General features: G+C 44.8%; 1 protein-coding gene across 1 annotated transcript in view; it reads right to left on the bottom strand.

Annotated features, from left to right (window-relative positions):
* WDR11 (WD repeat domain 11) overlaps positions 1 to 23589 on the bottom strand; it is a 635868-nt gene that overhangs the window by 258091 nt on the left and 354188 nt on the right. Inside the window, exons 14-15 of the mRNA XM_086922941.1 lie at positions 7002 to 7110; positions 1657 to 1781 (exon numbers count right to left, since the gene is read on the bottom strand). Coding sequence (XP_086779067.1) covers positions 1657 to 1781; positions 7002 to 7110 — 234 coding nt within the window. The remainder of the gene's footprint in view (positions 1 to 1656; positions 1782 to 7001; positions 7111 to 23589) is intronic.

Below are 23589 nucleotides of genomic sequence, written 5' to 3'. Positions count from 1 at the left end.
CTTGGGTTTTAGTGAAAAAATCCAAACTTTCTTATAGGTTCTTTATTTTTCTTTTTAAGTGTTCATTCATTAAAGTTGATGATATTTACTGCATATCATACAGTTTCGTTTCTGCAGTCAATAAACAATGTAAATTCCAAAGGGTAAGGCTCAGATGCATTTCGGGCAATACACGCCCTTTATCAAGGACATAGCGATTTGAGAGCGCGAACGCTATCGATGTGGGGTGTTGCCGAAGAATCACTTGTAGCGTGCACATTTCTACAACTTTCTAAAAGTGCCATTTTCAAAATGTTTACTTTTCTTCCTGTTCTCAAACAAACATTATTATTTATTAAATGCAATAAGTTAACCCAATGGTAATCTATGGGAGAGATAAGACTCACGTTAGTGAAAAACAAATTTGTGAGTTCTTCAATACCAGAACATGTGAAACTTTAAAGTACAAGTCCACATTTTTAAATAGAATGCAAGCTGTAATAGGGGCTGTTTGAGGCATACCCCAGGGGTGACATATGTATTAAAAAGGGAGCATTAGGCTGGCAAAGGTTTACTTTCCCAAGTTGAATTGACAATGTAAAACTGTACCCAAGTGGGTTGCACATTAAAATGCTGCAGGCCCACTAGTAGCATTTAATTTACAGGCCCTGGGTACATGTTGTACTACTTTACTAGGGACATTCAGGTAAATAAATGTGCCGATCAGGAACAGTCCAACTTTACCCTGTTTAAGGGAACAGCACATACACTTTAGCACTGGTTATCAGTGGTAAAGTGCACAGGGCCCTAATAGCCAACACAACAGATTAAGAAAACAGGAAGGGTGGAGCCAAAAAGATTAGCGGTGACCCTGCTGAGAGGGCTTGGTCCAACACCCTACATAAAACAAAGGACTTAGGAGTCATTTTGGATCCTTATCTTAGGAGGGCCCAGCAAGCAGTTCTCCAGAGCATCTGCATCTTGAAAGCAACTCTAAGAAAAATAATGCACCTTATTCCCAATCGCTAAGGTTGTGCATGGGCTACCACAAAACACTGATACAAAAACTACCACTGAACAAAATAGAGGAGTATGCCTTGAGTCGTACCTCAAAAAGTCTGCTAAAGTGTCAGGGGAGAAAAGAAAACTACAGTGGGTATTAGAGAAAGGTGGTATTCTTTCCAAGAGCTTTCAATGCTGCCTTCAATACCCACCCATTACCAAAGGTAAAATTCTGAACTCACCAAGCAAAAATCTCTAAATTTCACAGTCTGTCTTGTACAGCTACACCAAGCCCCCTTTCTCATTTTAGTAATCAATGTAAAAAGCCATTCACCCACTTAGAAAATATCTAGTGCATGCTCCGAAAAGCATTTGTACTTGAACTATCTACTAGTAGGTTCAAGGCAACCATCTGTACCATATTGTTGTCATTATTTCACTAAACGCCCCCCCCCCACTGCACAATCCAAGGTTTGTTACACTCTTACACCTTTCTGTGTTCCAGAGGAAGAGCTCTGTAAAGTAATCCCAAAGCCTCTTCTCTTGCCTGATGTGATTCCTTGTGCTGACAATTACTAATATTCTATTCCAGACTGTGCATGTTAAACACCTGCAGGTAGAGATGATTTTAAGTCATGCCACGCTTTCTATCTATTAATGAAGAATGTGGTGTACCTTATCATGGATGATTCCACACAGCTGAGCTCAGTTTCTGAGGAGACCGTCTGCCTTGCCATGGCTTCACGGGCCGCCAGCTGCTTCTTTCTCAAACTCTTCAGATTATGAGAAGGTGACCACTCCTGGAGAGAAGGAGGAACAAAATAAGTAAAGAGCAACTGGAAGTGGGAGTTAAAGTTACTTGCCATCCAGAACAGTCATTGTGATGGACACCACAGCATACAAAGGTTCACTCTTTTAACGTTATCTCACCTGCCAGATTGGATCAGGAATTTTATTTCTATAGTACTTTTTCAACAGCACCAACTGGCACTGACGGACATCAGTTGTGATTTCAGGAAACGACATGGAGGATACTAAAAATGGCTCCCCTGCCCTCTGTGTGGTCAGTTCTGCATTTTTTTTCCAAGTCACTCGGAAGCTAAGGGTGTAAATGATGGAGCCAATGAAAATACTTTAAATATAGGGCGAGAATGTGGCCTTACTCTAGGGCGGTCGACCTTGGAGCTGGGGAACCGGGTTTGAGTCTCTGCAATGATGTTCAACATTCTGTGATTCTGGGCAAATCACTTAATGTCCCAGTGCCTAACAAAAATGAATGTGTCCATCTGTCACGTAACTGGTACTCATGTAAAGCACTCTGATGCCGTGGGGTCTAGTTTGTGCTATATAAAACTATCCCCCCGCACACCCCCCAAAAAAATATGCTAATCTCAAAAGGAAAGGCTGGAGGGTGACAAGGAGTCTGCCGGGACAATCGGGCCATCAAAACGATGGTAACCAAAGGTAATGTGATCATATACTGTATATTAGCTTCCACGGACTGCTTGTAGAGTCACTCATAAATACCACAGAAAGGAGGCCTGAGAATACTCATTTCAGTCATTTCAGGAAACTCCGCAGAAAAGCTCTAACAAATTGAGATTGTGCACGGTTTAGCTCACAGTGGCAATAGAGCTGCATAAAGAAATGCAAGGGAGTCCAGGAAGTGGACAGGAATGATCTCCAACAATGCAAAGGTGGCAGATTTTCCCTCACACTGAATGAGCTCAAGAGTGTCCTTCCTGACCAGTTCAAAGCAAAGCTAGATACATGCTTTGCTTACTTACATCTAGCATTTCCAATGAAGGAGCCATTAAAAATAAGCAAAGAGATTCACAGATGTAGAAAACACTTCCTATCACTATTGAGAGCATCAGATTAATTCTTCTTTAGGAACCTACAAGGTGCAGGTGGATATTTGCTTTGTAACCATTTGAGAAACCTTGCAGTGACTGCATCTACAGGAAACATGAGAGTAAATCTCGATTTGGGGAAGTCAAATGGCAGCCAGATAACTAATAACAGGGTCTGCACGCTTTGGGGTGATGCTTTACCTCATATATTAAAAGCGGCATTTCAGGTACCCTGAAACCTACTGCAACATTGGTTAAAAAAGAGAATCCCCTCACATTTGTGTGATGGAATTTGTGATGAACAACAAAAGTCCCAGCAACCAGTGTTACCAAATATCTGCTCATGGAACCAGTACCTCACAAGTGTGGGTGGGCCTGCCATAATGGAGAGATGTAACTGCAACAAATGATGGGCGGAATGCTGAATGATTCAAACATTCTCCCCTGGTCAAGAGATCTGGGTTAAATCCATTGTTCTTTTTCCCACTACGCCACCCCAGTTTGGACCCAGCCGTTTGCAAATCAGTCTTGACCCTGTGCCTGTGGAGAGGAGCAGTCCAAAACTGAGACCTTGAGGAGTCAAATTACAGTAAATGTGGTTTTCACACGGTTACAGGTTTGGCCTCTTCCTGTCTTGCACTTACGTCTATCACAAATGCGGAGGTACTTTTTTTATCAGAAGTGTTTAAAAGCTGGACAGTCACAGAAAATGTAGAAAATGTGATCTTTCCCTATACTTTGACATATGCAGGGCATTCTGGGCAATCAAATGCACTGTGATTCATACACACCAAATCAATTTGGATTCCCCTGGATCTCTACTTGATAGAAACCCCGGGCCCAAACATTGCAGAAAATAATTTTGGAAGCTCCCACATCAAAAACATTCCCTGTTCTTCAGTGTGTCGGCACAAACTCACACCAGTTGAAGCCAATGCATGACTGGTTCCTTCATACTCCAGAAACCATGGGGAATGCAGATGCCAGTTAAGTCTTGGCAGTGATATGTTCTTCCACAAGGGGGACAGGAGAGAATGAGCATGTTTTGAAAACAAAAACGCTATGCACCCTATAAAATTCACGTTCAGTGGATCTCCTATGCAGTCATCAGAGCGAGGGAGGTATGTCACTAAGCAATAGAAACGTTTAGATGTGTAGATATTAAAAAATTATGGTTGTGGTAGGTTTCCATACAGTTCAATGCTCTGTTTACAATTCCCTAAATCCACTGCACACAGTTTACAGCCTGTGGGCACCTTGAGCCCCCAGAACCCCAAATATGTCTAAAGCCCCATGCTGAGAAGATACATATTAGGTTCAAGCCTTGGCAGGGCAAGCTGGAAGAGGCAACCAATGCTTTACTTCAGGACAGGGGCCAACTGCTCAGACATGTCTTTCCCCCATTCTTCAGGATCCTGAGGCTCACAGCAGAGGTCAGGAGACAGATAGTGAAACTGACATGGAGATCGCAAACTTGATTTCCAGTTCTTCTGGATTTTTTTCAGATTCCCCAATCTTACTTCCCCAAATTCCTGACATTCTGAAGGATGTTCATGGCAATTCACGCCCACTGATGCTGGAGGGCAAACTCCACCTAATGGTGTGGAGGATTATTGGAGATGCTGGGATATCCCACGCCTTTTGGAACAGGCTTCCAACATTATGAAGAAAGCATGGTTGGAGTCTAAAGACAAATGATACAATTTGACTTGTCGTAGATGATTCAGTTTGTGTATGGGACAGAACCTGTATCCCATGAGGACTGATATAGTCCATATTGTGAATTTTCTATTAGAAGTTGCTGGCAGGGTTCTGGCTTATCGCACCATCAATGCATGCCAATCGACCATCTCCACAGGGCACCTTCCCTTCACGGGGTACCAGTCGGAGAACACCTGGTGGTTTGCAGGCTACGTAGGGGGGCAAGATAATCAATAATGCCAAAACGGAGGTATTCATGTCTGAAGGATGTGAATGTGGTCCCTCGATTCTTGGAATAATGGCAGGACAATCGGTTCTTTTCAAGAAAAGAATTATCAGGCAAGCTGGCAATGTTACTATGATGCTTCCTATAAGCAGGTATCAAAGGTATGAAGATTAGGAATGCCATCTAGGATGCTCACTCCAGAAGACATGTAATTTACAGTGTCTAAAAACAGTCCCATACTTGGGTGGTTCATTACTGAGCATTCCCGAATTATCCAAAATCATGTGCAGTAAGATGCCTTAGGTGTATGAGGCTGTGATGGAGGTGTTCACACCCTCGAGGACAAAACAATTCCAGGCTGTCATTAAAAAACAAATAAACCCCTTTCTTCACCCTTCTTTGCAATATGGGTCCAATGGGTTTTGCAGGTGGTGGGTATTGATACCTCTACTTTAGGAGCTCATCCAGTCAGCGGTACCAAGGAATCCAAAGCCTTTCTTCTAGGTGGTGCTGAGAGCCCGATTAAGAGTTGGTCGGTGTGGGAGCAGGCCACCATGCCGCCGTTCCACTCCCACACTGCCAAAAAAGCAGCCGCCCGCCCACCAGATTACGAGTATTATTGTGGTCTGGCGGGTGGCATGGTAGTCCTGTGGCGGTACAGTTTTAAAGGCTCATATGTGAGCCTTAAACTGCACCACCATGGGACCGCCATTGTCCCTGCCTGCACAGCATGGTCTGTGCAGTCCATGCCGTGCAGGAATGGGGTGCATACACACAGGGGAACACAATATGTGCCCCCCTGCATGCAACCCCATGCACAGGGCCAAGAGAGAGCCATGTAGGGCCTCCTTTCTTTCCTCACCGCCAGCAGTTTCATGGAGTAAGAACCTACAAGAGACTGCTGGCGGTGCGGAAAGTCGTAATATGCTTGGTGGGGCACCACAATGCATATAGTGGCCCTAAGACCTCCACGCCACCCTGGCGGCTGTGGCGGTCCGACCGCCGAAGCTGGAATCCAGCAGTTGGACCGCCGGTGCAGCAGTGGTCGAACCGCCACTGCTGCGCCACCGTGAGTTTGGTGGCCCTGAGACAGCCAAACTCATAATTAGGCCTTTAGAGGGTATCTTAAATGAGGCCGACTGGTTTTCAGACCAAAGCTCTTTTCATTTTTTTTATTTTAAACCAGTGATGGGGGTGGCATCATTGGTGGAGAATAAGCTTTAAACCTGCATAATCCAAATCGTTCTTTCACAAACATAATGTAAAATTTCCTAGGCACTGGGAAGGAAAGTTTCAATTCTATAAAGGACACAGAGGTGAGGATTATACCACCCTACGAGATAAAGACTTTGGTTACCCACAGAGGACTACTCCTCCGGCTTCTTCATTGAGTACAAGTATTGTTTTCAAGTACTCTTTATGGATGCTGTTGAGGCTAAATTGGTGATGCTACACTGGGAATGGAATTTTGAGCTTTTAATTTGTTACAGGGTTGGAAACAAAGGCAAGATTATCAGTAGGCGACCAACAGTCATAATCTAACGCACAAAGAAAGAATAAGTGCTTTTCCATATAGACTGTTTAAAACGGAAGCCTTGGATTGTTATTGGTGGACTGTTGATCTCATTTTGGGACTCACTAGATATGTAGCGCCAATGCTGTTATATTGCTCTTTGGAATGGGCTACTGAAATACAGATGAAAAGACATGCATAATTATCGAATCTATGTCCTTAATAGAATTGAAACCTTCCTTCATGATCACTAAGAAACTTTACACTCTGCCACAATTCAGTGATCTGTGTTAATATTACATATTTTTTTGTGCAGACTACCTCCCCTAGGAAAACCCACACATATTTGGAACTGCCACATTCCAGATTTCCAGGGTCAAATTTCTTTAGTTAGCTTTTCGTGATTTATGCATGTTCGTTTGAAAAATTTAACAAATATTTGACCAAATTAGTTAATAAAATAAAAATTGATAAACATTTTTCATTATATCTTCATGCTGGAAGGAGATATTGCTGCAGGTTTGTACAACCACACAGCCCTGAGTAAAGAGAAAAAACATAATTTGTATGTGTGCACAGAGAGACCAAAGAGCTACATGTACTTCAAGAACCTATACCTTTTTTTTTTAAATGCTCCACACAAAGGTTCGAAAGCACCTCTGCAGGAAAGGGTTAGGCAGACAAGGTTGTTGTTGTCAAGCATACATGCTTGAGCTTTATTCCTTACCAATGCAGTCACGGGTGGGAAGCTTTTAGACATTTCTCTGAGCAGCACACAGGTCCTGACGTCCCACAATTCCAGAGGCTTGTCTTTGAAGACCACTGCTAGGTACTGCCTGTAACAGAATCAGGCACACTGATTGTAAAATTAGAGTTTTTGGCAGTCATGTGTCTAGGAAGAGTAGGCAGTATAGGCGCATCATGAGTTTGAACATCAGCTAGTTTCAAACATTCTAAAATACACATATTAAAAATCACCAGGATTTTGCAGACAGAAGAAGTACAATGACTATTCTACACATTTCTACAGGATACTAACTCCACAGTCCATTTGGGCAAGAGAGCAATAAAAGAGCAGGCCTTTCAGAAACATAAATTAGCGTTCATGTTAGGTTAACGTAGTCGTTGTTCACAAGAAAACTACTATCTGCTTGCCTTTGTGTTCCATAATGTGCCTTTAGCAAGATCAGACCAGACAGCAAATCATAAGCTGCTCTACATGCTACAGCATCTCCTTACTTTTGCTCGGCCTAATTTAGTGCAGAGGGAACAGCGAACGATCCAAAGTTTGCAAATCCCAGAAACAGAACTGAGACAGTAGATTTTATCACATTGTTTGTATTAACAATTGTGATTTTGTTTGTATACTTGCTTAGGCAGTTTTAGTAACTGGATCTGTCTCCTAAGGTCTTCCCACATTTTTCCTGGGAAGAGTTGGTACCAGCTCATTAACGCCAGCCCGTAGTTTTGGTCCATCATGTTTTCAGTCTTATATTTGTTTGCATTGAGAAAAAATGTAGAAATGAGGCACCGAAGAACAAGTTACTTACCTTCGGTAAACACCATTTCTGATAGAGATTATATTTAACTGCAGATTGCTCACCTAGTGAATTTCACCAGACTGGATCCGGAAGACCAGTGCGCCTGTAGGTGGTGTCATGCAGTTCCCTAGATGCGACATAAGGGCTACTATGTCCATCCCACCACTGCATGACGACATCAGTTTCTTTTCTTCTGATCTCTGTCCACACCGTAGAATGCAGAACCCGTAAAAGGCAGAATACAAAAGTGTACAGATCTCGAATGTTGGGATCTTATTAACAGACTGAGTCCATTCCACAGAACAGGGAAGAGGGTGGGTTGGCGAGGAATCTGTGGTGAGAGAGAGTCTATACCAGAAAAGGTGTTGCAGAAAGTAAGCAACTTTTTCTTCTGACAGAGACTTCTAATACCAGATTACTAAACATGGGAATAGATACCAAAGCAGTACCTTGTCAGGTGGTGGTGGATCGGTGGAATGACTCAGACCAGGAAATCCTGCAGGACAGATCAGGCAAAGTGCCCATTTCACTGGATCTTGCTGACAACGCAATAGATTTTCATGAACGTGTAGATCAATATCCTCTTAGCGGCCTGGCAAATGTACAAGACTGGCATACCTCCCACCAGCACAGTTGTAGCAGCCTTTGCTCTGGTGGAGTGAGCATCCAAACTTTCTGAAGGCTGCTTCCTGGCAAAACAATAGCAGACCTTTATGCACAAGACAATCCATTGGGGTTCTTTTGTACAGCATTCCCCTTTTACGCCTCAGAGAACCCAAAAAACTGTTGACTGGCCAATTAATATTCTCTGGTCCGATAGATGTAAAAGCTGAGGGCCCTCTTAGGATCAAGACAATGAAGCCATTCTCCTTCCTTGGAGGGATAAGTCGGAGTGTAGAAAGATGGCAAGGTGATGGACTGCCCTATGTGGCCAACTCTGGCAAGAAAGATGCCTTTGTTACAAGCACCAGTTCGTCCAGGAAAATAGATGCTTAGGGCTGCTGGATGGACCACACCTGGAGTTCATTTCCTCCCCGTCAGATGTAATTGCAATCAGAAAACTGTTCTTATGGTGAGCAAGCACAGATAATAGCTGTGCATTGATTCAAAAGGAGTGCAAATCATATATGAGGGCCAAATTAAGGTCTTGTTGCAGCATCATCGAAGGCGTTGTCGGGAACCTGGAGATCAGTCCTTTTAAAAATCGCATCCCATAAGGTGATTTCAAAAGGGAAGGCTGGTCGGGCAATCTTGGAAAGTCCGTGAGGGATCAAAGAGGACCCTCAACTGTCACCTCAGCAAGCCCTTGCTTGGCTAGAGAGAGGCACCACAATAAAATGGCAGGCAACTGTGACTGTAAAGGCTGAATGTTACAGGAATAACACCAAAATAATACATTTCTGCCAGTGTCCTTTATATACAGTTTTAGTGGAAGGATACCTGGCTGCCAAGATGACACCAACCATTTCAAGGAAAAATCAAAAGCCATCAACTGTCGCTGCTCAATCTCCATATATGGAGGAGACGGTTGTGCAGGGCCAGCTGCTGCGACAGGAGGTCCTCTTGAAGGCCAATAGTTCTGGATGCCTCACTCTCCTCGACCATCTCACAGCCATTAAAATGACTCGGGCCTGACCTTTCCTGATGATTTTCAATTATTTGGTAGGAGAGGTAACGGCAGAAAGGCATATAGGAGTTCCAAGCAGCAATCCAGGCGAAACTCTTCTCCTAGAAAGAATCAACTTGGGAACTCCAACATGCAAAAACTTGGACACTGCAAAAAGTTCTCTGCTGTGGCAAATAGATCGAGCTAGGGCTCTTCCCATTGTTGGAAGACGCCCTGTGCCACCTCAGAGTGTAACCGCCATTCATTATCTGCTAGGCATAGTCGGCTGAGTACATCCACCCTGGCTTTTAAAGATTCTTCCAGGGGCTCGGACATCAGGGAATCAAAATGAGCATTCAGCTATTTCCAGAGATGTACAGCCTCCTTGCACACGGCCAATGACCTCATGCCCCCCTGTTTGTTTAACTACTACAGCATGGTCATGTTGTCTGTGAGCACCGGTACGCATTCGCTCTTGATGGTCAAGAGGAACGCCTTCAGTGCCAAGCGAATCAATAGTAACTCCAGCAAGTTGATAGGGATATGATTTGCCAAATATCAGATTCCTCTAATCTCCACCTCACCCAGAAGGCATCCCCATCACAACAATAATGAATCAGTCACAACCGTCAATTCTGGATTATGTAGCGCGAGTGGTGTGATGCAGGTACTATTGCAGTCAAGTAACCACCACTGTAGATCTTTTGGAGTCTCCTCCAACACCTGGATGGAATCTAAAAGGTTCCATTGGTGCCGAGCCCACTGACACTTGAGATCCTACTCCAGCACCCACATGTGCCACCTGGCATGGTCTACTAGCAAGATGCAGAAGGCCAAGAGAACCAGAAGTGTCAGAGTCATTCTCACTGAGACCCATGTTAAGGGATGAAACATCAGGATCATAGCTCAAAAGTCCTAGACTCAATGCGGTGGGTGGATGGCTCGGAAAAGCACAGTGCACAGGATGGCCACGAATAAGGGGCTCAGTTACGAAACAGTCTGGTGTGCATTTGGCATATTGATGGAAAAGCACAACTATGTCAACAGGCTCACTGTCACCAGGAGGAAGTCTACAACTGAGGTGAGTACGACTTCAGCAACCAATCATAGAGGTTTAGGAAGACTTGCATTCCCAAACTCCACAGATGAGCTGAAGCCACCACCTTCACCTGTGTGAACACCCAAGGTTCACTGGTATGGCTAAAGGGGAGCACCACAAACCAGGCGATTTTGGAGTTCGCCTCAGAGTATGGAAAAAATGGTCCTCCAGAATGTGTTATGGTGTGGGTGGCATATCTAGGGAATGTGACCAGAATGGTAAGAGGTAACCATGTTCTACAATCTGATGCACCCATTGATCTAAGGTGATGCTCCAAAGCCTGGGGAGGTGAAAGGTGATGCGACTTCCTACTGGGGGCTTGTATGCTACCAAGGGTGACCTAGTGTGTTTTTGCGGTAGCTGAAGAGGGGGCTGGTTGTGGTAGATTGTTGCCCCTAGGGGCCTGGATGCTGGCGGCCTGCTTCACTGCCTGTACTTAAAAATGAATGTGAAGCTTGGTGTTATTGAGGTCGTTTCTGTTAATGCTTCTCTTGGTAACCCCTTCCGAAGTGTCAAAATGGGTGAAACAGTTGATCACTGCCACATAGGCCAACCAAGCCTAACAGCAGGTGTAGTGGCTTAGTCATCCTTGAAACGTTCAATGGCTGAATCTGGTATACACTTATGGCTACATATTATCCTTAATGCTGTAAATATGCCTCCTGGCCTTATCTTAAAGCATGGAATGTTACATAAGTATTCTTCCATATATACTCATAGGCACCCAATACATTTCGGGCCTTTTTTGGCCCTTCGTCAGGGGTTATCTACAAATTTTAAAAAACTTGTGTTAGACTCTATCTTACATTATTCATGCTAATAAACATTTATTCAAAATGAAAAGAATGTGAAAAGTGCATGCCTCAGTTCAGCTGGCAAAGGAGAACATCTGTTTGGCAAAGACCTCCATGCATTTCGACTCACAAGCTGGTTAACTCATTTAGGTTCAGATGACTAATGGAGGCTTGAACCACCAAGCTTTCTGGTGACCGGTGTTGCAGTAGGAAGGCTGGATCCTCTGGGGCAGATCTGTGCTGCCTTGCGATTTGCATATGGACTAGAGAGCAAGATCCTGGTTTTGCACAGGTGCTCAACATAGTGTCCATGAGGGCCTCATTAAATGGTAGCAGTGGCTTCATATTTGTATGTACAAGGTGAAGCACTTCTGGCTGTACATTTGTCTTGACCTTTGCGGTAGGCAAGGTTAAGTCCAAGACTTCAGCTACTCTCTTGAGGACGGTGGCAAGAAAGGCAGACTTTTCAGTGGCCACATTAGGAACAGGGGAGTGGAGGTCAGCATCAGGGGACGTAACTAATCCACCGGAATTATGTAAATCTAAAAATAAGTTTTAATCTTTATAAAAGTGTCTACGAATTCAGGGTGGCGTGGCAGGAGTGACTCAGGGTCGGAATGGTGGGAAATGAGAGATCACCCCGGGTTATCCTCAGAGTAGAAAGGACTATTGGCTCTCCCTCCAGTGTTGATGATGATGTCAACATTCAAGCCTGCGGGGTGGAAAGCCACATTATAAGGAATCGGTGTGGAGCATAAGCTGGAAGGTAAAGTGCCACAGTCTTCTCTGTGGGAGAACCAGTCGATGGTAGCCCAACTGTAAGCCATCTTGGCACCCAGGGGCAGGAAGGTACACCAGATGGATCCAGAGGAGTACCAAAAATGCAGTCCAATGCTTCCCTGAATTCCTTAATTTGTTGAGGTGTGGCCCCTGGGCCGGGAAAGTCAGGCTGAATCAGGAGGAAGATCAGAAATGGTTCTGGACTCAAAGACCGAGTTCATAGCCTTGTTGTACCTGGGACATCGCATGACTCTGAGTGGTTGGAGCAATAGCATGAGGGAGTGCAGTGTTTGTACTTTGCTTGGACACACCGGAGGTTCTAGACAATGATTGGTCCTGGAAGTCTGAGCGCATCCTTGACTTAGACCTGAAACACTTTTTTTTTTTACTTCCGCCAATGCGCCTCAAAATAGAGTTTTGTTCTGGGACCATAGATGGCCTTAGGATTCATCTTGTCAACTTATCCCATGACGCAGTTGAATTGATTGAAGCCTACACACCAGAAACAGACCATGTGCGGGTCAGTCACAGCCCTCTGTTTGTGGCCATATTTACACAGTTTAAATCTTGTGGTCTTAGGAGGGGACATGTCCATGCACACTGGAAGAATCTGGACAGAAATACTCTGCCAAGTCTAACAGACGTCAGGGAGTGAGATCCAGAGCTGTATCTGAAGGCATGGAAAGAAAGGAACTTCAGCGCATGGAGGTGGCATTGACATAGTGGTCCCCAAAGTCACAGCCAGAATGGGATGGACCTGTCACAGAGCTGCATGACACCACCTACTGATGTTTTTGCCTTTGCTCACATTTGAGGATTGCTGGCTATTTTTGTGCTTAACATGTACCCTGAGAGTCTGTTTTCTTTCACAAAATCTTCAACGTAGATGCAATCAAGCAAAGGAGTCTTTCCTTCATTTACTGACCAAGGCATCTGCTAATGTAATCCCAGCTACCTGGGTTGTTTGGTAGTCACAAACGCATACACATCCAATTACAGCTGTCCATTTGAACGATTTTTAAAACCAGCACCAATTTACCTTTCTGCACAGCTGTATTCATTAATTATGCAAGCAAGGAAAGCTCCTTAAACTCATGAATAAAGATATCCAATGATTTCCACCTGTCTGATTACAGTGGGCAATTGATTACTCAATTATTTCTGAAGTGAATATATTTCAGCAATTCTCTTATGGTTTGTGAGCCGCTTCGAGAAGCTCAACCGCATCAAGTATTAACATAAAAGTCAAATATGTTTCAAAGTCTGGGCCTACAAAAAACAACTATGGCTGGGCTCGCCGAACCAGTAAATACCAAAATCCAGTCAAAATTTCAGCACCGACAACAATTATTCAAATAATGTCAGTTTAAGTCATCACAAGCGAAGCATTCGCATTTAAATTTAGGAAGTCCTTCTACACACCAAACTGGATTTTACTATTTGGTGGACTGACGTGAACAGCTTTTATAAAGACCGTGGCAAAATCAGGCCCGAGCAACTGTGCATTGTGTTCTGATGCATTCACGTATAGCAAATGATGATGTTAGTGGGAGCTGCTCTCCTAAGACGGAGGGGGTTGGGGCTTGCGACTCTAGCTTACTAGAGGATGGGGTCTCTGTCCACTATCCTTTCATCAAGGGACAAAGAACCGCCAAATGTGTCAAACAACTAAGTCCACCACCAGCTGCAGGTGGAAAGCCACAGTTCCAGCACCGCCTTCATTCATTTACTCTAGCCAATACATACAGAAGGACCACGAGGAACATACTAGACACACTAGTGTTTGCAGCCCCCTTATTTACAACATGCAAACATATTGCGCGACCTCCACTGGCTCCCAGTCGACAGAAAAATAACCTTCAAACTCCTCACCCACACATACAACGCCCTTGAGAACGGTGGACCCGCATACCTGAATAACCGCCTCTTATTCCACGTACCCAACAGACACCTCCACTTTGCCCTGATTTCCCCTGGCTACCGTCCCACGAATCCGCAAGACCAGAGCCAGAGGAATGACCTTCTACCTCACTTCCAAGACATGGAACACCCTGCCCATCCACCGCAGGAAATCACCCTCGCTGACTCAATTCAGGAAGGACCTCGTGACCTGGCTCTTCGGATGAACTCCACTCTTAGTCTGATCTGCTGCCTCTCCCCCCACACACAGCGGCTTGACATCCTAGGAGGTGAGTACCGGCGCTTTACAAACCAGGATTGATTGATTGCAACACTTTATTTTATTGACGCCTTATTTATTGTTTTTGTTCAACAACAAGCACGCAGCACATATATCACTGTCTGTGCAACACAGATAACAACAAGATTTCCGGTGTAAGATTATAGGAAATTACATCCCGTCTTATAAGTGGCATTTGTGACAATTTGATTTCGAGTTTAGTCAGGCGTTTTCATGTTTAGTGTGATTGGTCACCTAGAAAAAAATGGTGTATTCAAGAAAACGGACAGTATATTAACTACACGCACATATTTTAATATCGTGTTCGAATATAACCCCCATCATCCAAGCTCTACATCATGTGCCCATTTTTTCTAACTCACCTCTCACCGCAACTTGCTTCAGTAAATCAGTTCCACTAACCAAAGACAAGAATTGCAAGCTGGTCGGGGTCTAGACACCATAATGTACAGACAATCTCTAGTCTTGTGATGCATAGCCTTTACATTTTACTCTTGATCACTTCATAACGTAGCAGAACTTTATTCAGAGGAATTACCAGCCAACATTCAACCGCCTTTCTCATAAAATGGGACACATTTGTCCCTTGCGGCGTGCAGTTTGAGAGAGGTCAAATGCGGTACAGCTGGGCTATTCGTATTTCAACAGCCTTTGGAACAAACGTGCATAAAGTTAAACAGATCCTTAGGCAAAAAGAAAATCCACTTCTGGGACCAATTATCATATCATAAGGGCCAAATATATGATTTCGGCGCTTTTCTTATTGCAAACTTCCTTACTAGACTTAATTTCGCATTCGGCAGCCTAGTCTAAAACGTGCTGCGACTAGGGTCATAGGCAGCCAGCTCACTCTGAAACACAGGTGCTAAAAGGAAGAATTTAGCAGTCAAAGATTGGAATAGGAAAAAAAACATAATACATCACAGTTCGGGTTGTTCAACAACACTGGCAACATCAGAGGTGGAAAACCCCAATCCCGTTGTCGCATGCCACTGTATGAATTGAACATGCCCAGCTCCAACCTCATTGTCCTTTTGATGCAGGCAGGTCCCACGGCTCTCAGTGTCTCTGGGCTGTGAGACCACTGAGCAACGGTTGTGCCTTAGAATCCAGCCCTTCACATTTCTGTTGGACACCCCTCACAGACACGACAACCTGTTCAGAAGCTTTTCCTGTTCATCCTGCACATAGTGTAGAGGCGTGCTACCCTTTCCTCTTGCGGGCACATGGCGAAGAAATGGTTTCTAGTTGTAACCGATCACTACTCCCATGTGTATGCACACAGTTCGAGCTGTAACCCGAGTACTGAAACAATGAACATGCACTGGAAAGGGTGTGCGAAGAAACCTTGATACTTGAAAGGGAGCCACAGATGTGTACAAAGACCTCTGCAGGCACATGGGGGGTCCATCCTGGTGACATCCACAGACCTAGCAAAACAAGTAAATGATGGCAAAAATGCTGCAAACAAGCTCATCCAATGGCAATAACTTGGGCCACATTCCTGCCTGTTGTGCCACCAAAAACAGCTACCTGCCATATGTAAATGAGCTCTGGTCCTACGCCAACAGGAGCAGTCAAGCTCACTTGCCAAGGCTGGTTCTCTCCGAATAGCACTTGTTACAACACATGCGTTTTCTACGCATGCCATTACAATGCGCGTTGTTACATCGCATGCCGTTACAACGACTTGCTGTGGGTGGGGGGGGACACGCTGGAGTTTGGAATAGTATAATTTACTATTCCAACTCCAGTGTGTGCAACAGTAGGGAAGGTGTTGTATTGAAAATCCAACAAATTCAACACCTTCTGCCCTAGGGCAAGTCGTTATGACAATTTACTTTGCAATTGCAGGCAATGTATCGCATGCGCTGTAAACAGTGTTTCCCGTTATCTCAAAATGAGGCCACAAGCAACTCAAGATTGGTCTCAGCTTTATTGCTCTTCATCACAGGGGTGAACCTTGAATCCGCCATTTTACACTTCAAATGGCATTCTCTGTCTCCGTGCCACAGGTGCTTCCCCACAAAGGTGTCCTCTGCCAAAGTGTTTCCACGGACTCTGGTGTTTCTGTGTCCTTCATGTTGCGTACTAGGGCATAATCTAGGCACTAGGTGAACAAGCGATAACCAGAAGCCATGCATCCTATCTTACCATCAGGATTGTTGTCATGTTTCTGGAAGCACATCAATAGTTGTTAGCAACTATCCTGTCTGTACGCACAAAGGCAGTAGCCTTTCTCTAGTGTTATTCAAAGCACTTGATGTCAAATTGCAGAAGGGTACAACGCTACTGTGCAGAGCTAACCCTTCAGTTCTCCTTTATTCACATTCTCGTTGCATTTTCCACACATCACCCAACAATATTATGCCATTTCTACGAAATGCCGACTTAATGTCCATTCTACAGAGGTGGCACTAATCCTGCTTCCATTTAAACCACCATATAAAAGGTGTTTCAAGTAAATAAGCAACGTTATCACATGGTGACATTGCGCTGGGACTCCATACCGGTGGCAGAACGCGCACTATACAAATGTCAAATAACAATATTTATGCATTCAGAATGGTAAACTGCCCACTGGCAAATTAACAAGGTTTATTTAGCTTCAGCATCAGCATGGCACAAACTGGCTATTCACTCACTGGTCTGGAAATACTAGTATACATTTGCACAAATTAACTACCCACTCAAAGTACCTGCGATAACTAGACAATAAAAAAACATGCCCTGTGTGACAACCAGGAACCAACATTGTGGTTCTTGTCTCCGAGAACAGATCTGGTTGGCAGAGCACCGAAAGGTCACCGTGGGCAGACATTAATGTATAAGTGATATCAGAGTAAGTCTATATCACGTAGATGGAAATATGATTCAAGAAAAGTAACATCTTCTGAAAGTTTTTGACCACTGGCTGAAACATAATAAATCATGTCTATGCTTTAATCAACAAGTTCAGCGGTCACCCATCCTGTATTGAACCTCTTCACCTGTGTTCACATCAACGCCATCACTCTGAATTATGAACTCATTTTAAAGACAGATCTATCCCATTTGCCAGGGCACCAAGGCCTTTTTCACTGAAGCCAAAGAAAATAATGACAAATGAGGATGGTCAAAGAATGGATTTCACATTTCTTCATTTAGCCAACATCTAGAAATAGGACAACATCGTTGGGGCATGCCAGATGCGATAAGCAGAGGATTAAGGTCTCTTCCTTAGTGAGAAGGACCAACTCAACATAAAATGCATCAGATCTCATCAAGGTTGGCAACATTAACAGTTAATTTGCGTAAAAACACAATCATGAAATTCATGATATGGTGCTGGAGGCACATCTACACATTCCAGGTGTGAGGCAGGCAGAGAAAGAGACAATGCGCTTTTTAACATTCTGCTTCTTTCAACCTGAAATATCCCAAAAATAGGTCTACGGCTTGGTTGGGTGTGTGGACATCTTTACAGTGAATTAAAAGTCCTTTGAACAATTTGTGTTTTGATGATGCCTTTTTATCCGAAACTCTTCTTTCATCATAGGGGTTGTATATGCAAACTGGGCTACAGAACTTCTTTTTTCTAGGAAATTATTAACCTGCTCTATCAGCCCACGCTTAGTCCGTAGGAATGAGGAATAGGGGGCTTCAAACAGAAATTAAGGCAGAACCTGAAGTGGTATAAAATCTCAAACAGCTTTTCGTCACTCATTTATTGACCTTCCCCACTTCTCTTGAACCTCTTTTCTCATGTGGGCTAGCGGTAGTATTGATGCAACCCAACTACTGGTGTGACCACTCGCTGATGACTGTGGTTTTGGGCATCTGCACGATTCCACAACGTCCTAAAAAGTTTGGGACCCTATATGCTCTGTACAGTAACTTTTCTTTCCAACACCATCAGAGACACTCTCTGAAGCTATCCTAGAGACACTGCACCAGACTCGCGACAAGGATGCCCTGGGCCAGCAGCTGAGAAAACTGAGACCAAGTAACGAACAAGAGGTTCGGCCTACACCTGGCAAACATGGAAAGAAACGGCCATACAATAGTGTCACTGGAGAAAGACCACATCAGCTGCAGGCAACAGTTCAGAAAATTCTGAAAGATCACTAAATTGTAGTCACCCAAGACTGCCACAGATGGCACTCATGAGCAGTGTAAAATTTTCAAACTCATATTTACAAAATATATACGATCTAAGCAATGGATTTATGCATTTTCCCACACACCCTAGTTCCCTCCCAGGTCAGCACACATCATAGAAACCTCCTTATTTACATTCTCCACGGTGTACACATAATACACACGAAGAACATACAAAACATTGTGTCAATGATTTCATGGAGCCATGTCCAGCGGCCATGATAGAAAGCATGGACACCACAACACTGACTTTATTACACAACTCAATTCAACTAATTATTTAGCCATGACTTCCACTGATGGAATTCCCCCCAGAGCTTTACTCCCAAAGTAGCTATTCGAATGGCGGAAACATATACAACAATAGAGAAATATCTGCTGTTCTGGCAGAACTCCCTTAATGCGATGGCTTTTTTGGCCACCATCTTGGTGTAAGGGAGACACTTTACCACACTGGCGACTGAAAGCCTGCCAGCAAAACACTAAATCAGGCCCTAAATGAGGGAAGGGACGGCCCTCCAACATGTAATTCTTCTTCTCCACTGCAAGGCTAGAAGTCCATCCTTTCAATTTACTTAGAAAAAAGTTAGACACCCATTCCTGGTCAGCCATTCCTGTGCTCCTGGGATCGTCTCTCTAGGGGCGTTTGGTGTTGTGCTCTTTTCATTATAGACATGAGTGTTAATACATGTGGGTGAAATGAGGAGTCCATATTTATTAATTTACATCTATCTTATAATAGACAACCCCTTCTACAATTCTACAAGAGCCAGTCCGACTGCCCCACAATCCCTCACCCTTGTCACAAAGAAACATCTCCATCAGTGGAGTCCTAGCTGTCTCCTGCTGGGCAAGGCCTCAAGCCGTGCTCTGAAAGTGAATAGCTATTTAGCCGAGCGCCAAAGTGGCAGACTGCAAGCCCTCATGGTATTGCTAAATAACAGCTCCATTATTAACTTATGCTAGGGGTGGTCAATAAGTGATTAACAGAATAACAGTGCATGTAATGGCCCTGGCAGCTTAATGGGATTCACAAGCTTGTAAATAAAACAAATGTTCCTGCCAAGAAGAGTAAGAGCCTCATTACTCACAGCCATCATGCATAAAGCACTGCAGACTGCAGTGCTGAGCATTAACAGGCAAGGAAAGGAAGTCTCAGCGAACAGCTACTCTTTCCAGAGAGAGAAAAGTGCGGCTTGCATTACTATCGTAGGCAAGTTACTACCCCAAGCTATCTGCTCAACCCATACAAATGTGCATATCAGACGATAAGAGCACAATAGGTTTCCTTTACGTAAAACTAGACTGAATGTCCAATGGGTCAGACGCAGTCAGTCCAGGAGTACAGATCGCTTCACCGTACCAACGAGCTGAAAAAAACGCAGAGGCCACAACCAAGCAGTGAAAACAGCCCGTCTATTTCAGCCGGACATTGCACAGCTGGGAGAACTAAGAGGTGCTGGGACAACTTCGGCCCTACTCTAGCTTAGTTCAAAATGGATCAAGCAGTATCTTCAACAACATGATGAAAATGTACAGTTCTACCCTCAAAAAACATCAGTGCTTCCAGATACCTGTACTAACTGTAACCGCTTCTTCCCAAAGGAATACTCCTTGCATCCAACCATTCACACAAAAACATACTTTGCTCTAGGATTTACTCAGCTCCAACCTGGTATGACTTCTTTCCTTTACCCACAGCAACCATTGTCAACCCGATCTTCCTCCATAAAATCCAAACACTACTTTTAACCATTTTCCAACAAAGATAGTCAAGTACCAGAAAAGAAATTAACAGCAAACCTGGCTCAAATCTCCTCACTTGGCTATGTCTCCTTCATCAATGCCAAAAAACATGTCCAAGTAATTAATCCTTGAAAAAAACAAGCATTTACAATGCAATGGTCTCGGCATTATTAAAGGTAGAGCTATTGGCATTGCTCATGACATTTTTTTTTTAATCATAAATAAATGGCATTGTCATTTACATTGCCAATAGCTTCATCGTTAAATAAATGGCATTGTCATTTACAATGCCAATAGCTTAATCGCTCACATATGCATGACCTTGCAGGCATAAAAACCCTGATACCCTTAGTGTGCTCCGATTAACAGTTGCACGTGGTTGTGAAGGTCCTGAGGCGGAAGCCGGGACTTGTATGTGTACGGGTGCCTGTTTGAAGAATTGCTTTTAATATTGCACTGTGATTGTAATTGTGTCACTCACTTCGTTTTTAAACTGTATATTTGCGCTCAATGCGCGGGCTCAGACTGACCTGTTAATTCTAACTGGCCACTCTGTTTTTTCACCGCTTGCCCCCACCGCAGCAGATTAGGCGCTGCCTGGGGTCCAGCTCCCGAGCCGCCATCTTCGGTGAGGAGCAGGCGAGCGGACCAGTGCTCGGCCCCTCCTGCCCTTGCAGGCATAAAATGGTACCCCCCGTCTAGGAAGCGCAGCGGACGGGCGCAGCGGGCGCGCCAAAGGCAAGCCTGTCTGCGCCCAGACGGGACCCAGGGCCAGCCATGCTGCCGGTCTAATTTCATACTCCCGTAAAGACCTTATGAAACTTAACAGAGGCCAGGGATATCTTCTAGGCAAACATATACCCGGGCCAATAGACAAGGGATCCTAGCTGACTGCATTCCCCCCATAAATCTTTCCAATGCGGTAAGCTCTGATCCCAACAGTCAACCGGAGCCTGGCTCCTACTCTCATTCCTTAGCTATTCTCTATCTAAATACAGGTTCCCTGGTCAAACACCAGTTGGACATCTTTCTTCTGGTAGATACGGACAAACCTGATATTCTTTTACTTACTGAGACCTGGCTGACCCCTGGCTCTGCTCCTGATATTATAGCAGCACTCCCACCGAATTATTATATAATACATGCTGATCGCGGGTCAGGCAAACCTGGTGGGGGGGTTGCGGCAGTTATCCGCTCTAACTTGAAAGTTACCACCTTGACCTGCCTAAACCTACCGGACACAGAAAATCTGGTGTTAAAGTTTGAAACTCCCTACACAACGATCGCATGTGTCTTATTGTATCGACCCCCTAATAAGATGCCATCTTTTCCTAATACCTTAAGCGAGCAAATCGCTAACTTTGCTATGGACCATGCCAGGATCCTCCTGATAGGCGATTTTAACTATTGGTTTGGATGCTACTAGGGACTTTGGCATATCTGGGGGGTCCCCTCAAAGGGCGTGGCCAATGTAATTAAAGGCATGGCTTAAAATCACATAAGCAAAAAATCTGTGCTAAGCATAGTGTGCCGGCCGACATGTATTTTGCTGTTTCTGTTATTGCATCCAGAGGGTGGGTGGGGGAGGTGGGGAGTCTCTCAAACGGCCGTGGCCAATTTAATTAAGGGTGTAGCTTAAAAACACAAAAGCTAAAAATCTGTGCTAAGCATAGTGTGCCGTCCGACATGTATTTTGCTGTTTCTGTCACTGCATCCAGAGGGTGGGTGGTGGGGGTCTCTCAAACGCCCGTGGCCAATTTAATTAAGGGCGTGGCTTTTGCGGTTTCTGTCATGACCTGAAGAATAACCCCAGCCTCGGTGTTTCAGAACCCCGCCACCTGTACAAATGGGCAGAAGTCGCTTCATGCGGAGGGGGAACAAAACATACAATCCAAGGCTGCAGCACTTTCACAACCCAGCAACGGGATTTACCCTCTTACATTGGCACTTTTATAAATTACACATTACCATTCTTTACTGATGCTAAAATATATATGTATATATATTTTCAAGTGTGCGATTCGATAGTAAACTAGGATGTAATTTTTCTTGGGAAGCATAAGTATGGTGCCTTGGTGTATATACCGCATGTGACAAAAACCAATGAAATGCAGAAAAAAAATTAAATGGGTGATATCTTCTAAAAAATAAATTAGCACACAACGCTACTAGTGTCCATGTTGCACAACAGAAGCTTTCTGTTAAAAAAACACAAAGACAGTTCCCTGCAGCAATATTTAGAGAGGGTAAGAGCGTAATTTTGGTGTACAGAATGTGGTGCAAAACAAATATCACGATGGTGGGCAGGTGAAGTCAAAAACTGTTACTCTAGAGAGGAGCTCCCACACCTCAGGCAGACCTATTCAACCCCACAGGACTGGGTTCAAATCCGAACTTGCTAATTTGACATTGCTGGTCGTTCGGGATGATCTCTGGTCTGCCATGACTGTGGGCTCCTAGACACAGCCCTGGCAGAGATAGAAACACACTGAATCTAGACAAACACGCCATGATCCTGGTCCACTCAGTGGCCCCCTCCCCAGTGCCCCATCTTGGTCGCTCCATTACCAGCACTGCATTTCCAGGTCCGTTACCTGCATGACCACCGAGGGCCCTGTCATGTCCATTATCTACTGGAGCCCGGGATGGTCCATTACCTACAGGACCCCAGTGGGCACTGCACTGCCAGGCCCATTACCTGCAGGACACTCAGGGCCCCTCCCTTGCTCATTACCTGCAGGGCACCAGAAGCCCCTGCATTGCCCATTACCGGCAGGGCACCAGGGGCCCCTGCCTTAACAGGCCCATTACCTATGACCCTGCGAGGTCCATACCCGAGGACCCCGGACTGCTCCATTACCTGCAGGTGTAGCTGAGGTTCCTGCGGATGCTCCTCTTGAAGAAGCTCTTGCAGCCCTCGCAGGTGAAGACCCCGTAGTGCTTGCCGCTGGACTAGTCCCCACACACCACGCAGTCCACCTGGATGCCGCTCTTGTCCTCGTCCCCGTGCTCCTGGTCGTTGGCACCGCCTTGGGGGGAGGTCTCCTCCTCCTCGGAGTTGCGGGTGTAGCCTTTGCCCATGCCGTTGGTGTCCCCGTTGGGGTCTCCGCAAGCCATCATTGCCATATCTCCCTGGACCACCAACTCCCGGAGAAAATGATGTGGCCTCGCTTTAGGAAAAAATATACCCGGCGGTGGGCGAGGATATCGGCACAAACTATTAATGTTCAACTCTGGCAGCACAGTCCGGCCGCTCTCCAAGGTGAAAAAAAGTGTACTAAAAGGGGAAAAGTTCACAATGAAAAACGGGATCGAAAATGGCGCTGCAGCAGCAAAATAAGCTAAACATTTTAGAAGTGTAGGGGTCTCTCGCCTGACAGGCTTCCTACACGCCTCCAAAAGAAACAGT

The sequence above is a fragment of the Lissotriton vulgaris genome, chromosome 5, assembly GCF_964263255.1.
Source record: "Lissotriton vulgaris chromosome 5, aLisVul1.2, whole genome shotgun sequence".
NCBI classification, from domain to species: Eukaryota; Metazoa; Chordata; class Amphibia; order Caudata; family Salamandridae; genus Lissotriton; species Lissotriton vulgaris.
Note: the sequence above shows the minus strand (reverse complement) of the source record. Positions and strands in the feature narration are given on the sequence as shown.